Source organism: Schistocerca serialis, chromosome 6 (assembly GCF_023864345.2).
Source record: "Schistocerca serialis cubense isolate TAMUIC-IGC-003099 chromosome 6, iqSchSeri2.2, whole genome shotgun sequence".
Classification (NCBI taxonomy): Eukaryota; Metazoa; Arthropoda; class Insecta; order Orthoptera; family Acrididae; genus Schistocerca; species Schistocerca serialis.
The window spans coordinates 133983514-134001375 of NC_064643.1; the positions used below are offsets into that span (position 1 = coordinate 133983514).

Consider the following 17862-nt stretch of genomic DNA (forward strand, 5'->3'; position numbering starts at 1 on the left):
CTCCAGACGAGCAATGTTGTTATCATTGACAAGCTGTGCACGATGGGGGTGCGAATTGTCGTCCATAGAGGCGAATGGCGGCCGGAGTGGCCGAGCGGTTCTAGGCGCTACCGTCTGGAACCGCGCTACCGCTACAGTCGCAGGTTCGAATCCTGCCTCGGGCATGGATGTGTGTGATAGGTTAGTTAGGTTTAAATAGTTCTAAGTTCTAGGGGACTGATGACCATAGCAGTTAAAGTCCCATAGTGCTCAGAGCCATTTGAACCATTTTTTGACAGACGAATGTCTCGTCAATATGCTGTCACTATGGTTGCACCATCGATCAGAGGATGGCATTCACGTATCATGCAGCCGTTACGGCGTCCTCAGTGACCACCAGGAGCGTACATCGGTCCCAAATAATGCCACCCCAAAACAGCAGGGAACCTCCACCTTTCTGCACTTGCTGGACAGTGTGTCGAAGGCGTTCAGCCTGACAGGGTTGCCTCCAATCACGTCTCCGACGATTGTCTGGTTGAAGGCATATGCGACACACATCGGTGAAGAGAACTTGATGCCAATCCTTAGTGGTCCATTCTGCATGTTGTTGGGCCCATCTGTACTGCGCTGCATGGTGTCGTGGTTGCAAAAATAGACCTCGCCACTGGCGTCGGGAGTGAAGTTACGCATCATGCAGCCTATTGCACACAGTTTGAGTCGTAACACGACGTCCTGTGGCTGCACGCAAGGTATTATTGAACATGGTGGCGTTGCTGTCAGGGTTCAAAAGGGTTCAAATGGCTCTGAGCACTGTGTGACTTCTGAGGTCATCAGTCGCCTAGAACTTAGAACTAATTAAACCTAACTAACCTAAGGACATCACACACATCCATGCCCGAGGCAGGAATCGAACCTGCGACCGTAGCGGTCGCTCGGCTCCAGACTGCAGCGCCTAGAACCGCACGGCCACTCCGGCCGGCTATCAGGGTTCCTCCGAGCCATAATCCGTAGGTAGCGGTCATCCACTGCGGTAGTAGCCCTTGGGCGGTCTGAGCGAGGCATATATCATCGACAGTTTCTCTCTGTATCTTCTCTATGTTCGAACAACATCACTTTGGTTCACTCCGAGACGCGTGGACACTTCAAAGTAACATTGCGGACGCGATCGAGCCGCGGTATTGACCGCCTAGGCATGGTTGAACTACAGAAAACAGGAGCCGCGTACCTCCTTCCTGGTGGAATGACTGGAACTGATCGGCTGTCGCCCCCTCTCCGTCTAATAGGCGCTGCTCATGCGTGGTTGTTTACATCCTTGGGCGGGTATTAGGCGGTTGTCCTTCTTTTCTTCTTCGTTTGATATCCAGTCCAAGATACATAACGGTAGCCTTTCTTCTTGAATGCTTTTGACATGGGCACCCCATTATAGTTGTTTCACTTGGATAAAATCGTTATTTGATTTCTGAACAATGCTCTGTCTCTGATTACTTCATATCTTATTTACAACTGTCTTGATGTGATTATTTTAATTCTACTCGCATTTTATTCTTTCGGTTAGATAAATTTATGGAGATACCATTTTTTTTAATGGAGTGGTCCTCCGTTTCACTCATAACACAGGTACCTAGAAGATTGTTAACGGTGGCAACATTGAGTCACTGCCGCTAATGCGCATTTGGCCTGAGCTGTTGTCCTGTGGACTATGTACATTACAAGATATTTTGACATCTCAACAGAAATGACTCACCCTGTGTGCATAAACCACGATAGAAAATGGATCCAACTTTTGAACATGTGGCACAATGGCAGCAGTTGCTCTCCGTTATGAGTAAACTTGTAAATAAGTACGTCGTCAGTAAAAAAACGTTCCTACTGTTTTCATGTAAACCGTAGATTGTATGTCAGAAAATATTGGATTAAGCAAATATGAAACATCTTAAATATAAGCTCTGAGTTTCGAATTTCCCTTACCACACAATGACTTGTTTTTCTTCTTGAATTCCTATGTTCTACTTACTGTTATAGTTTCAAAGTTATTTCAAAAATGTTCAAATGTGTGTGAAATCTTATGGGACAACTGCTAAGGTCATCAGTCCCTAAGCTTACACACTACTTAGCCTAAATTATCCTAAGGACAAACACACACACCCATGCCTGAGGGAGGACTCGAACCACCGCCGGGACCAGCCGCACAGTCCATGACTGCAGCGCCTGAGACCGCTCGGCTGATCCCGCACTGCTCAAAGTTTTTTACTTACAAAATTTGCATGATTAGAATGTGGCATTTGTGAGTCATATTTGTCCTGGTTTCTGTTGTTACACCTTACACAAAAAAGGACATTTGACCATTCTAGAATATTCTGGTTGTCTTTAAATGAGAACATTTTTAGTGAGGCTTTACTGTGACTGTTAATATACACTTTATTTATTTCCACGTCACGTTTCGATGTTTTCAACCTCCACCATCAAGTGGATTTATGTGAATTAAAATGACGTGTGTATGTTGTGTTACGACTACGGAATAATCTGGGGCACTGTGTAGTGGAAGAGAACAAAAGAAAATACTATTTCAGTACATGGTTCATAATTTTGTGAAAGTCTTTGACCGAGAGGATGAACGAAAATATAAATGTGAAAGTAAAAACACTTCCAGTGATCACAGGCTCCTTTTCATGTCGTGTTACAAAATATGATGGAGAAAGTGTTGCATCACAACAGAAGTAGGAGCCTGTGATAACAGGCTCTGAGCACTAAGGGACTTAACATCTATGGTCATCAGTTCCCTAGAACTTAGAACTACTTAAACCTAACTAACCTAAGGACATCACACAACACCCAGTCATCACGAGGCAGAGAAAATCCCTGACCCCGCCGGGAATCGAACCCGGGAACCCGGGCGTGGGAAGCGAGAACGCTACCGCACGACCACGAGATGCGGGCATGTGATAACAGGAAGCATTTTTACTTTTACTTTTATATTTTCGTTAATCATTTCTGTCAAAGACCACGATAAAGCTACATACCATGTACTGCAATACTGTTTCTTTTTGTTGCCTCCTACTAGACAGTGATACACGGCACCCCAAAGTCATAACACGCCACTCACATGGCGTTTGAAACCACATAAATTCGCCTGATGACGTAGATTTACACTTCCAAAATGCATTGTGAAAATAAATTGTGGCTGGTAAGAGTAAACTTGTTGTTACATTCGATACTCTGGATAGTTTTGTCAAAATCGTCACATACCATAACCAGCCTTCATTATACTGATAAAACCAGCCAGTCTAAATTAATTCCTGGTTAGAAATAAGGGTACAATTATGGTTAAAGTTAATGTCAGAGATTGTCATATCTAACTACTAAATATCCTTATTAATCTCCAGTGGCGGCTCGTGAATATACATTCCGGGTGTTCACAAACTTTTAGATTCAGATAGACTTGAGAATGTGCAATGAATAGCATCAGCTGTATAACAGTTATGCTTGCCAAAAAGTTTATACAACTACAGCCATTGGCAATAAGAGCAATAATATTAATAATAACAGTAATAATGATAATAATAATAATAATAACATGCATAACTTGTCTGAAAAAGAAGTAATAGTTTTTCTGGAATTTTTTTGTTTGTGTACACAATTAAGTACAGTTTAGGGCAAGAACAAAGTAATGTTAAAGCTTTCACTACTCCCCGTTTCGCATTTTTGTGTAAGGGGAGTTCTTTTTTTTGTGACTAATGTACAAGATCCTTAACATGTGTAATACTACACGCGTTAACTTCTGGAACATTCTTATGTTGCGCGTACACACCAAGTTAGCTTATTTTAAGTTTTTTTGTTGCATGTTCGCATGTACACGCACTTATTTGATTGCGACATTTCCTGAGTCAACGGATCTCGTCTGGGAGTCCTTAGTTCCTTAGCGAGTAACTTATCCTGGTAATTTTCCTTTTCTGTTAGCACTTAAAACATATTGAACAGAATTCATGTTGGCACTGCACACGGAAAGCTGATTACAGCATAGTAAACAACCAATTCCAAACGAACTGCCGTGGAAATGATTAAATTCAGGTATTAATCTCTACCAGCATGGCCACCTGACTAGAATACAAATGAGGCGCCGAGAACCATAAGGTCAAAACGCACACCGTCATGGATCCCACATTTAAGTGAATATCATACGAACCAGTGAGACAGCTTCCTGTGAATGTCTTTTATACAGTGTGAGCCTACAGCACAGATAAACCTGACTCACCATAAGATCAACAGATTTCAGAAGCATGAATAAATGCTACAGCCTCACAATCGACGATGATGTGTTTTACGGTTCTCAGCGACCCAGCTGGATTAGCCTAATATAAAATTCAAAACTTGATATACTACAACTCATTCAGAAACCAACGGAATAGGTTTTTCTGTCGGTATAACTATAGCATGTTCTGATATCCGAACTAATTTTATTACATAGTGAGTGAATCGGCATATCTGGGAAATGTGCTGCCGTCCATCGAGATTTATGCCAAGTGAATAGGGATACAAGTATGCTGCAGCGTGCTACCACCTGATGACACTGAGGTAAACTAGTAGTTGGGTGGTAAAGGCTAGCTATGCAAGGACTGAACCGTGCACGTTGTTTGTCAAATCCGTATGTATTTGAAATGTCAGGCAATTACGTCACGCCAGTTGCGCATGCGCAAAAGCTCCTTAAAACGTGCACAACTGACGATGTGATCACCACCCTGATGTCAAGTTTCACGAAGTCTAAAGGAGTAGCGATGTAGCATAGTGGGGTAAATTCAGTACCGTGTTTTTCAGATTACTGCATCTGCATTAAGTTTAACGTCATTCATAGAAAAATAACAAAAAAAATCCACAAGGTGTCAAAAATTGGGGTGTTCAAGAGCTCTTGTGCTCTTATGCAGCAGCAGCCACTGTTGTTTCTTATTCTGGAGGTTTGTTGAAATGTGTAGTTGGAAACCCTATTGACTGCATGTAAAGCAGAGCCCAGCAGAAACAGGGGAGAGCGAATCAGTGTTTAGCCATTAGCGAAAGTCTCTACAACAGGGGAAGAAGACAGGTAGAAATTGGGACCAGCGTACTTTGGGCGGGCTAAATGCTGTCGTAGAGGCCAAAGAGGTGCCATCTGTGTTGACGTCCTAAATGACAGTAAGTTATTGTGTACTGTGTTTGACAGTGGAGAGTCCGCTGGCACTAGGGAGGCGCATCAAGAGCTAACAACCATGGCAAGTGCGGTACCACAGTGCCTTGCGCCGTGGAGGAAGCCCAGGAACGTACCTACAGCTTTTGCATGGGTGAGGGGGGGGGGGCGGTCCAACACTATCATTTAGGAAGGTAAACCTGTCTTCGCCCACCACATAAAAAAGGTTTTGCTGTTAACGCCAATAGAGTCAATCAAGCAGAAATTAAGAAACCCACAAATACGTTAGCATTCATATTACATGTGGGTAAAACAGTAGAGAAACACTTTAAATAAGACATATGTATTGTAGCTGTTGAGGTATTTATTTGTGAAAAAGCAACTAATTGTAAGCTAACATTGGAGGTAATTATATATTTTTGAATATCATTATTAATTATTTATATTAAGCAACAATATTATTATATTAGTCTTTGTATTTAAATTGTGGCACTTTGGCATTTTACTGTAACTTCAGGTCGTAAGTTAATTTAAAAATAAACATTAATTACTTCAAAGTATTATATTTAGCCTTTTACGTCTTGCTGCTAACGTACTAATAATTTCTTCACAATCTAGTTGCACCGCCAGATCACGATGAACACTCATTAGAGCAAGACCAGTAAGTTTTTCACCTCCCATTTTAGTCCTTATGTAAGTTTTTAGCCTCTTCATAATCGAGAAACATCTTTCAGGGGTCGCCGTTGACACTGGGAGTGTGGCAAATATGCTAAAAAGCTTTTTTTTATCGAAGGGAAAAACAGTTCATCACACTGATCAATAACTTCTATTGCAGTGACAGGTTTTTCCTCTACAGATTTCCAATGATTGTGCCATATCTCGTATACACTCAGAATTATTCTGCCTACATTCTCACCAAGAAATATTTGCGCTATCTTCTTAAGATTTTCTTTTGTTGTGGAGTCATTATTGGTTTTCTCAGGCAGAAGCATCTGAATTCCTTCGATTTTTTCTTCATGTGCTTTAGAACGAGCATCAAGTTCTGTGATCACATGTTCAATAAAAGGGTAAAATACATTTCGACGATAATATATTTCAGCAGTTTTTCCTGGTACTTTGCTGCACTGGGTTTGCCTTCCAGTCGTTCTTGGAACAGTTATGTGAATTGAGCTCATCTGCTTTGCCTGCCCGAAAAGGACTGAGAACTCACTTTCATTCCAAATATTTTGCAGAGTAGTTTTAACTGTTTTCGCATAACTGCAAGTGTTCATGTAATTTATGATATAGTCTACAGAATTCCTGACATTATACAGGCTAAAAAATAATTTAAGCTATAAACAAATATATTCCACATCTTTCCAGCTGGGGCATTTAACGATCAGCGACAGCTAGGACGACAGTGCACAGTGATGGACCCGAATATCGTGCTTCATTCAAATAGTTGCTATTAAAATAGTAATTGTAGTTTGATGCGACAGGTAATTTTCCTCTTTATATGGAATCTGAACTTGCTACGGCGTAAGGAATTAATACACAACATTTTTTTAGCATCGTATGTGTGAAACGGTTCAATGTTTATTAAAATCACAGTGAAATGTATGAATTTGTTGACGCAGCAATATTTTGATCACATTCAGTTCTCAGATAATAATTGATACGTTTTTCAATCTTACGGAAATGTTCCCCCGTAATTGTGTACGAAATATAATAACGATCAATAACGGTTCTTGTTTTGGATGTCTAATCATACTTTCAACAAGTCACTTAACGTTTCTGTGAGTAGCTTAATAGGTCTTTTAGTTTTAATGTCTGTCATCATGGAGAAAGACTGTTCGGTATCTGCAGTCCCGTGCATATGTTACATATTTTGTACTTGGCAGTGAAAATTTACGAGGGTTTAACATTTCGCCAAAGAAAGTTGAATTCCGCTACATTTTTAACAATTTCAGAATTTCGCCGCTACGCCACGAAGGCCAAAAAAACTCCAATACGCGTAGCGGAATTCCGCTACGGTTGGGAAGACTGCACTCACTTCCGTTGCACACATAGTGAGGATGGGGGCAGACACCCCGCCGCAGGGCACAGCTATTTTTTGCAGCCTCATTCCTCCATGGCTTGTCACTACGTCAACCAAGAATTGATTTGACTACGCGGCACTCAAAAGAATCACGGTTATTGTTGATCAAAATCATACAGAAGGATCACCCTTATAGCATATAGTAAACATTCTGCTTGTTGCAGGGGGCGCTCTGTAGAAATCACTGCCATCCGAGACTCTCAAGGGAACACTTCTACCGAGGGAGGGACTTTGGTTCCAGGCTCTGAGGGAGAGCAGCCTTTGGTGCAGACAATATGACTCACAATTTTTCATTTATTAAAGCCACCACTCGTGGGCAAGGGCAATGCCAAGTATGGTGAGTAACTGGAGTGTTCGTAATGCGAGTCATACAAAGTACGCGAGAATTTCAGACTGACAGTTGGTCCTTCACATTTTAATTCATGTACATTTATCAGTAATCCTGAGCTCAACATGTGCTCAATCAAGATGGTGGGTGCACGCTTGATTCTGTCTGTAATTCTTTCTTTCGTCCCCGATTAACATTCGGTAATCACTGTGTGACTTCACGAACTTAATTGTTTCCAGAAATATTGTGTTGACATCAATGTTTTCCACTCAGATTCATTATCTGATCTTTGCCAATGTCCTATCATTGTAATTCAGTTATAACCTATGTTAATACTCGCCTACGTAACATTTTTCTGTTTTTGTGCAGTCGTGTTTTACTTGAAGTCTACCGCAAACTGTAATAAATAGGGTTTACAGTGACCATTGTCTCGCTGAGTAGTTTGATGCCCCCCCCCCCTATTTCTATCATCTTGTGAGATACAGCACCCAAGTTCCACATATGCTAGGACCGCTCATGTTTACTAAATTTTTTTCATTAAGTAATCCGTTGCGCAGCACGAGTAATTCCTCTCATCTGGTCTGGAGGTCGCACTGCTACTTCATTTGTCGGAGATAGTGCGATCTCCATACCAGATGAGAGGAAACTCAGAACACAGCAAACCGTAAGTAACTACTTATTTACATAAAAATTTGCGACGTGAACTGTTCGATAATCTAAAAATGACAAGAAGTATCGTTATACATCCGACTGATAGCGCCTTAGAGCAAGAAAAAGGTGAAACACGTCAGGGAAAAATAAGTTAAGTTCCAGCAAGAAAAGGCGATTTTATTTACAAGACTAGTATTTCTTTGCTTGCTGCAGAGGATGGCCACGCAAACTTGTTACCCGTAATTAAATTCACGTGACCGTACGGGGAGTGATTTGACTGTCGGTAAGGTCATCTGGTACAGATCTTTCTGACATACACAATACAAAATTATAAATATGACCTCGTCAGTCAGTTGAGCGCAGTTTGCAAGACCCATTTCATATGGCCCTACTATTTCAGGCAGATGTCGATATTAATTCATGCCTACGAGTATCACACCTGAGCGCATACAAGGTGCGACAATAAAGTCTGATGTGCAAAAAAATGAGACTGATGTGAAGAAAAATGTTGCTTACCGTTTTAGTCAAGTTTAGTGTTGTCTCCTTCAAAGTAGTTCCCTTCTGATTGCACACACTTTTTCCAGCGCTTCTGCCATTGATGGTAACGTCTCTGGAACTCATCTTCTGTAATATGCTCCTTGACCCTCATCACAGCTTTTTGGACATCTTGTTTGAAAATGGTGTCCCTTGAGCGCCGTTTTGACTCTTGGAAATAGAAAAAAGTCGCACAGAGCGATATCTGGTGAATAAGGTGGCTGTGGTAGTACTGAAATTTGTTTTGAGGTTAAAAATTGCTGTACTGACAGAGCAGTGGTGAGAGATTTTTCGGGATCATTTTTGCACAAATCTTTCTCATACCAAGATCTTCAGTTATTATTAGATGAACCGTTTCTCGATTGATGTTCAGTTCTTCTGCAATCATTTTCATGGATAATCTTCGATCAGATCGTACGAGTTCACCCTGGCCAAGTTGACATCCGTCTGTGAGGTTGATGGTCGTCCACTGCGGTCTTCATCTTCAATATTCGTTCTGCCTTCACTAAACATTTTTTTCTAACGAAAAACTGGAACTCTTGACATAACCTCCTCTCCAAAAGCCTTCTGAAGCTTGACGTAAGTTGTCGTCGCGTTTTCACCCAATTTAACTAAAAAAGAAATGGATACTGTTGCCCTATATTATGCGGTTCCATTTCCGAGACACAAACAAGAGTTAACTTATTACAGCACAACTCACGACTGAGCAGTTGCATCGATGCGCCGTTTGGACTAGAAGCAGCTTATAGACCAAGGTCAAAGATATTGTGCCTACGCAAGCCTGCAGGATTGCCACATCTTGCACAGAAAATCAATCTCATTACTTTATTGTCATGGGCGCTGATGACCTCGATGTTGAGCGCCCGTAAACCCCAACACACACACACACTTTATTGTCACACCTCGTACACTGTTTTATTTGAAAGTCCACTTTCCTAATACGATTCTCTCTATCCTCATAGATTAGGCAGATGGAAATCAGTTACACATTAGTGACGAAAATAAAGTTTCTTGAAATATATTTGTTTCGAGGACGTACGATATCGACTCTGCACAGAGTCAGTCACTTCCATCTCTTGACCTGAGTGAATCTAGAGACATTTCTTAGATGAAAATTAGGTATCTTTTGTCACTATGTTTCGACTGTTTCCTTTTATAACTGAAACTGTGCTTCGAGAATGAGAGTTTCACTCTGCAGCGGAGTGTGCGCTGATATGAAACTTCCTGGCAGATTAAAACTGTGTGCCGGGCCGAGACTCGAACTCGAGTTCGAGTCTCGATCGGGCACACAGTTTTAATCTGCCAGGAAGTCTGAAACTGTGTTGTTCAACATAGTTTCCAGGTTCTCTTTTTTAAAAAGTTTTACTTCTCCTCGCTTAGAACCTATGTAGCTCAGGACTGAAAGCTTCTGGGTCTCAATCTTTAGTGTTTGTTGTTACTGATCCCATGAATCCACGAACCTGAGCCAATAATTCGTCTACAGATAAACAAGTAATAGTGGAGGATGCAGCAATGAATAACCCATTGTATAGGATATGTTTGTTTCTGCCTCATTTATTGTTGGTATAGCATTCCACGCTGCTATTAAAACATCTTTCCTCAGTTTACATGGTTACTTCATAATATCAGACTGATATTTATATATACATAAAAAGCTTCTACGTATAATATTAGGTATTCTTACGAACCACGCGGTATTTCAGAGGATGAAGGACACAGTCACCATTCATCTAACGTCACTCTTAAATTCTGTTAAAAATTGCCTCCCACTTCATATACAGCACTTAGCATGATTTTCCACTTTCATAATGTTGCACAGTGTGTGACTACTTTACTTAATAAAGTTAGAGGTGGGTCGGCTTCACAACGACAGTGTAATTACCTAAAAACTATAAAACCTTAACAATTTTTTGCAGATATGAACACTTGCTTTGCATGCAGAGAGCCCTACTTCTAGCATCACATTACACAACCTTCCTTTCTAAGAGGAACGTCTCTTCTAATACTTGCCTCCTTCGGCACCAACACTTTACTTGTATCCGCTCCGAAATCCACAGAAAATAGCTGTCCTTCCTGTTCGACGAGGACAACCGAACCTGCAACAGACGACAATCCGGCAATTAATTGTGTACGTGTTTGGCCGGTTAGAAGGAGACGTTTCCTTTCACAGTGTTTCGCTCATGTCACATTTACCAATTTGCCACTAACGTGTTCCCATAGACTTGGTCGTTGAAAACAAAACCAAAAGCTCTAATCTCGCAGTTAGTCTGCTGCTGATCTTTAGTTTTCTTTGCAAGAGATGCAAATATTTATATTATTCTTAAAAAGCGACTACGAGAGTGAGTGTGTTAATAATGAAACTTGCGATAGGAAAGAACACTTGATTTTATTTGTTTTATGCAATTTTATTTTACAATATTTGGCATCTCTATCAATACCTAAAGTTGTGTGGTTGCCTCGATAACATAGCAACAAAGGTTTCGATGCTGACAGCACCACAAGGTATCCAATCTCCAACCTTTTACGTATCTTTAAGGTTTTCCGAAAAGACTTACTCAGAATGCAATGTGAAATAAAGAAAATACAGAATTTTTTCATCAACCAAATTGAGTAAAAAGTCATTTACAATGGCGAGGAGCTAAGGATTACTATTTCATTTGCAAACAAAATATAGGCCTAGACATAAATTTGGCATTTTTCGATATTTCCTGCGCTGCACTATTTATGATTGACTTTCTTAACTGTCTTTCATTCATCACTACTACAGTGTTTATGCCTATTCATTTGTTTTTCGGAACACAAACGAATAGGCATAAACATTGTAGCAGTAATGAATGAAAGACAGTTAAGAAAGTCAATTATAAATAGTGCAGCACAGGAAATAACGCAAAATGCCAAAAACTGCAGATGGGAAATGAAGCCCGTCGAGACCAGCCACTGCTAGCAAGAAGGGAAGGTGCAGACCACATAAAGAAACACCAATGCCACAGAAGATTCTTTATAAATAAATGCGAAACGTGTCTGGTGTAATTCTTTTTAATTACATTGTAGTAAGCTCAAGACAGATAACCTATAATAAAAGATATCCCAGGCATGTTCCATAGGGTTCATGTCTGGAGAACATGCTGGCCACTCTAGTCGAGTATTGTCGTTATCCTGAAGGAAGTCATTCACAATATGTGCATGATGGGGGCACGAATTGTTGTCCATGAAGACGAATGCCTCGCCAATATGCACTATCGGTCGGAGGATGGCATTCACGCATTGTACAGCCGTTACGGCGCCTTCCATGACCACTAGGGGCGTACGTCGGCCCCACATAAAGGCACCATAAAACGGCAGGGAACCTCCACCTTGCTGCACTCGCTGGCCAATGTGTCTAAGGCGTTCATCCTGACAGCGTTGCCTCCTAACACGTCTCCGACGACTGTCTGCATATGCGACACTCATCGATGAAGAGAACGTGATGCCAATCCTGTGCGGTCCATTCGACATGTTCTTGGACCCATCTTTACCGCGCTGCATGGTGTCGTGGTTGCAAAGATCGACCTCGCCATGGACGTCGGGAATGAAGTAGCGCATCATGCAGTCTACTGCGCACAGTTTGATTTGTAACACGACGTCCTGTGGCTGCATGTAAAGCATAATTCAACATAGTGGCGTTGCTGTCAGGGTTCCTCTGAGCCGTAATTCGTAGGTAGCGGTCGTCCACAAAAGCAGTAGCACTTGGGCGGCCTGAGCGAGGCATGTCATCGACTGTTCCAGTCTCTCTGTATCTCCTCCATGTGCGAACAACATCGCTTGGGTTCACTCCGAGACGACTGGACACTTCCCTTGTTGATAGCTCTTCCTGGCACAAAGTAACAATGCGGACACGATCGAACCATAGTATTGACCGTCTAGACATGGTTGAAATACGGACAACACGAGCTGTGTACCTCCTTTCTGTTGAATTGTCTGGAAATGATCGGCTGTCGGATCCCCTCCGTCTTATAGGCGCTGCGAGTGCTTGGTTGTTTACATCTTTGGGCGGGTTTAATGACATCTCTGAACAGTCAAAGGGCCCATGTGTGTGACACAATATTCACAGTCAACGTCTGTCTTCAGGTTCTGGGAACCGGGGTGCTGCAAAACTTTTTTTGATGTGTGTAGTTTAGATGAATTTATATTCAGACAATGTGTACCTTCTACTTGCGAATTTGCGGTTCGTGATTCAACTAAATGCAGTAAAGAGATAAAAAAGCAGAAATCTGCATCAAAAAATGAGACATCTAAAACATTAAAATATTTCCTTTGTTTAAGATGAGAACTGTTAAACATTATTTGTACTCAATATCTGAATTATGTGTCAAATGGTAGAAAACTGATACACTTCAGATAGTTGTGTGAGAAAGGGTAAAAGAAAGTGAACAAAATATTGCAGTTACAAGTATCAGGTGGCTATAATTGAGGTGCATCTACTCACGGAGGTCCAGTGTGGGCTGCAATTATCATATGGCAGCGAAACTTGGTAGATATGCTAATGTATTAATGCGGAACCAATTTACGCCGGAAAACAAATTAGTTCCAATTTTGGGCACCAGGTGAAAATTTGGCGCAATACAGCATAGACTGCAGTTAATAATTAAAGCAACATCGTTCCTTTGTCACTTGTTCGACCTTTTCTACCCATGTCCCGTTCTTAAACCATTATATAGTTGGAAACAATTGTATATATCTTTCTTGCATCCACAGTGCCAGATTTGCACCTGGTTGCCCAAACTGGAACTAATTTTTTCCAGCGTAAACTGGTTCTGCATTAACACATTATATCTAACAAGTTTCGCTGCCATAAGAAGATTACAGTTCACACTGAACCTCTGTGAATAGCTGCACTTTAGTTGTAACTACCCGGCAGCTGAACAATTAATGAGAAATTGGACAGTCTACTACTTTTGTGAAGATGACGTTACTCCAGCACTAACACAAAATTCTCATAATACCCAACAATATATTTATTTTATCGGTAAGAATTGCATTATCTAATTATGAGCCAATTTCCCGAGATTTACATGTTCTTACTGCTATAAAAAATGAAATAGTGATTATATTAAAAAGAAATACTCAGTGAGTGATACCTAAGATTATGCAGTGTTAGGCAATATATTTCCACTGGAATGTGAGAGGGGAAATAAACTGGGTCTCAGAGAGCGTCCTGAGTAGCGTCCCTGGTGACATGCTGTTAAATCATCCAAGTAAGATGCAGGGCTCTGATTGGCCCAAAACACAGTGAAGCACTTCCCTAGCCCGTGTCAAGGTAACAACGCGAAAGTCGGGAAGGCATGATAGAGGTGAGCAGTTGCGTGTCGGGCGTAGAACCTGCTGAGCACGATAGAATGTGCCTTATCGATTAAATTGTGGCACTGTTTAGAGTTTGTTAAAGGTAAATGGCATTGTTTTGCCACGATACGCGAGTGTAACACCATTGTTATCGGCTTAGAGTGGCGATGGATGAAAAGAAATTACGTGATAGTATCTTATAAACCACCGCAAAGGAAATTACTATAATTAAAAACGACATCCCTTCAAAGAACGTGCGCCTATTATTCGACCACTAACTCCCGTCAGACTTCACATTATTCTACACCGTTACAGCCATTCATCTAGATCCTTAGTGTAGTGAATTCACGACTAGTACTTCTGCTGTGAAAAACGCAGGTCAGTGGATTTCAGGTAATTACGGCGCATGTAAGGTGGACATGGTTCCCAAAGATAGCTGCACACCTGTGTTGACCGCGCAAAGTTCAGAAAATCTATCAGAAATAGGTTCTGTGACCGATCTTGCTACCGCAAGGGGAATGTTAAAAACACTTACCTCTATTGCATATCAAAGTACAGTATACCCAGAGCGACTGGGCTGACCTTGATTATGGTGTGATACTCGCTACTCCAGCAGAGCAAAGGATGCCTTCAAGGTTTCCCTGATGACCACGTGATGAAGGCCTCAGTGACGAGTGGTGTATTTGGATAATATGGTCCATTCACTGATGAACCCATCCCTGGAGCCTATCAAGATCTATGACCGCATTGGGCTGGTCTTACAGTCGTAAGTTATTCTTCCTGAATATCCACGTGCGTTGGAAACTGTCACACACTGTCCTGTCTTGATTGCTGAATCCAGATTAGCAAGTGGCCACTGGAGCACCAGTCATCGGCAGTTTCCCATAGAGAAGTGAGTGTCATGACTGGAGGGCATGTTCAAAGATCTATAGTGGGGTTGATAGAAAGGAACCACTGGTTGCATCAAGTGGTGAACTGGTCAAGGTGGGTTTGGAGGGTACATTGGGACTGTTGAAGGGTAGGATAAAGGGCCAGGAAGGCGGTGTCATTAGCAAATTGGAGGAGATGAACAGGTGGGGGAGGTGTACAGGAGATAGAGAGGGGAAAGGACGGAGCCTAGGGGCACGCTGGTGGAGGGGTAGAGTTGGAATTGCGGATAGTGACATAGGGGGATGACGGGAGAGGAAGGAGGCAACGAATTGGACGAAGTTGATATGGAGAGCATAGATCTGGAGTTTGAAGAGAAGCCTTGGATGCCAGACACGGCCGTAGGCGTTCTGGAGTCCAAGGGAAGAAAAGGTAGGGGAGCAAGGGGAGTTAAGTTGGAGGGAAAGAAGACTGGTAAGGTTTAGGAGCTGGTCGTCGGCTGAGAAGCCACACTGGGTAAGGGGAAGGAGGAGGTGCTGGTTAAGGTGGCGATGATTATGGTGGGAGAGGATGTACTAAAATATCTTACTGAACACGGAGATGAGGCAGATGGGACGATAGGAAGAGGTGTCAGAGGGGGGTTTCTTGGGTTTAGGGAACAGCAGAACATGGGAAGTCTTCCACAGGTCAGGGTAAAAGCCAGCGGAGAGGAGGACGTTGTGCAGGGTAGCAAGGGCAGCTAAGAAGGACGGGGGGGGGGGGGGGAGGGAGATCCCCTGAGATGGCGGAAGGTAACACCATCGTGACCAGGGGCGGTGTTGCGTTTGGAGTGGAGGACAAGTCTGATGTCGTGTGCGGTGATGGGAGTGTAACTGGAACACAGGTATCAGAGCTTTAAGGGTCGGGAGGGAAGAGGGACCGTCAGGAATGGAGAATACCGGTTTTATGTTGAACACCCTGTATAAACACTTGAATGTCGACCACATTTCTCCCTGAATAGTAAATGTCGACCACATTTCTTCCTGAACATAACGCTGTAGAAAAAACTTTAATTGTTGCATGATGGAAGAGTGAATAAAACGAGAGGTGTTCAATAAGTAATGCAATACACTTTTTTTCGGCATATTTCAGTTGAAAAAGTGCGGAATTTGTTGTGAGACAAGGTGGAATACTTCCGCTTCGACCCCAGTTGTTTTATAAAGTTCCGAGAGGTGGCGGCGCTGTACGTAGCCTTCAAAATAGCGTCTATAACTGAGGTGCGTTCCAAGCAAAAAGCTGTCATTGAGTTTCTTTTGGTGGAAAACCAGAGCATCGCAGATATTCACAGGCGCTTGCAGAATATCTATGGAGACCTGGTAATGAACAAAATCACTAATGAGTCGTTGGGCGATGCGTCTGCCTTCATTGCAACAAGGTGTCCAAACCTGTCAGGTCTCCCCTGTGTCGACCGACCGCGAACACAGCTGTGACTCTTGCAATGTACCGAGTGAGGTGGCGCCATGGTTAGCACACCGGACTCGCATTCTTGAGGACGACGGTCCAAACCCGCATCCGCCCATCCTCATTTAGGTTTTCTGTGATTACCCTAAATCACAACAGACAAACGCCAGGATGATTTCTTTGAAAGGGCACAGCTGACTTTCTTCCCCATCCTTCCATCATCCGAAGAGACTGATGACCTGGCTGGTCGTCACCTCCCCCGAATCAGCCAACCAACTAATCTTGCAATGTTGGAACATGTGGACACTCTCATTGAGATGATCGCCAGGTCACAATTAGACACCTCGTTGCTCAGCTGGACATCTCTGTTGGTAGTTCTGACAAAGTCATCCACCAATTGGGGTAATCAGAGGCGTATTACTCGCCACCTAACAGAAGGGCAATGAAAGACTATCAGAACGCAACTTCTTGTGCGTTATCAGGCTGATCGTGACAGGCGATGAAAAATGGGTTGATCTCTTTGAACCGGAAATGAAATGGCAAGCCAAGTACTGGCACCACATCACCTCTCCTCCGCAGAAAAAGTTCAAAGCCGCACACTCAGCTGGTAAAGTCAAGGTGTCGGTCCTATGGGATTCTGAAGGCCTTATTCTGTTTGATGTCTTCACTCATGGACCAACGATCAACTCTGAAGTGTTACTTTCAGAAAATTGAAGAAATTATTTCAGCATGTTCGTCACCACAAAAGAGTAAACGTACTTCAGCATGACAACGCAAGACCACAGACAAATCTGCGCACTCGAGACTTCACTCGACCGTTCTTCCTCATCCAATCTACCGCCCGGATCTCACACTTTCCTTCTTCCGTCTGTCGGCCCAATGAAGGATGCACTTCGTGGGAAGCGGTTCGTGGGTGATGAGCAGGTTATTGACGCACTAACAGTGATCAGTAGAGTGACACCATGCAAGCCCTCTCAGTAAGCCAGCGTAAAGCAGTCGCATTGAACGAATATTATATTGAAAAATAGTTTTTCAGCCAAAAGTGTGGCGAATAATATGGTATAGTGGAAATCTGAACAAAACCAACCTGCTTTAAGGAAAAACAATGTGTTGCGTTACTTACTGAACGCCCCTTGTATAGTTAGCTTGTACGATATGGGGATACTAACCGTGAAGCATGAGGTAAGGAGGAGAACAAGATGTGTAGTGATGTGGCAATTCCCCATTTTGCTCTCTCCCAACTGTGTGTTTCATTGTGGTGGAGGTTATGGCCGAGTAGAAATAGGGCATCATGATATTTAAAAGTGGTTTTCTGAGAATACAGTTCATACGCATGTACCTGTAACCCACTTAGGTTCCGGAGTGCTCGAGCAGTTCTAGGCTCTACAGTCTGGAACCGCGCGACCGCTACGACCGCAGGTTCGAATCCTGCCTCAGGCATGGATGTGTTTGATGTCCTTACGTTAGTTAGGTTTAAGTAGTTCTAAGTTCTAGGGGACTGAGAAGTTAAGT

The 17862-nt window shown here is 42.5% G+C and overlaps 1 protein-coding gene across 2 annotated transcripts in view; it reads right to left on the bottom strand.

Annotated features, from left to right (window-relative positions):
- The window catches only part of LOC126484624 (venom dipeptidyl peptidase 4-like), a 348388-nt gene that overhangs the window by 314383 nt on the left and 16143 nt on the right, over positions 1-17862 (bottom strand). For both annotated transcript variants that reach the window (XM_050108208.1, XM_050108207.1), the window contains exon 3: positions 10735-10820. In XM_050108208.1, coding sequence (XP_049964165.1) covers positions 10735-10820 — 86 coding nt within the window. The remainder of the gene's footprint in view (positions 1-10734; positions 10821-17862) is intronic.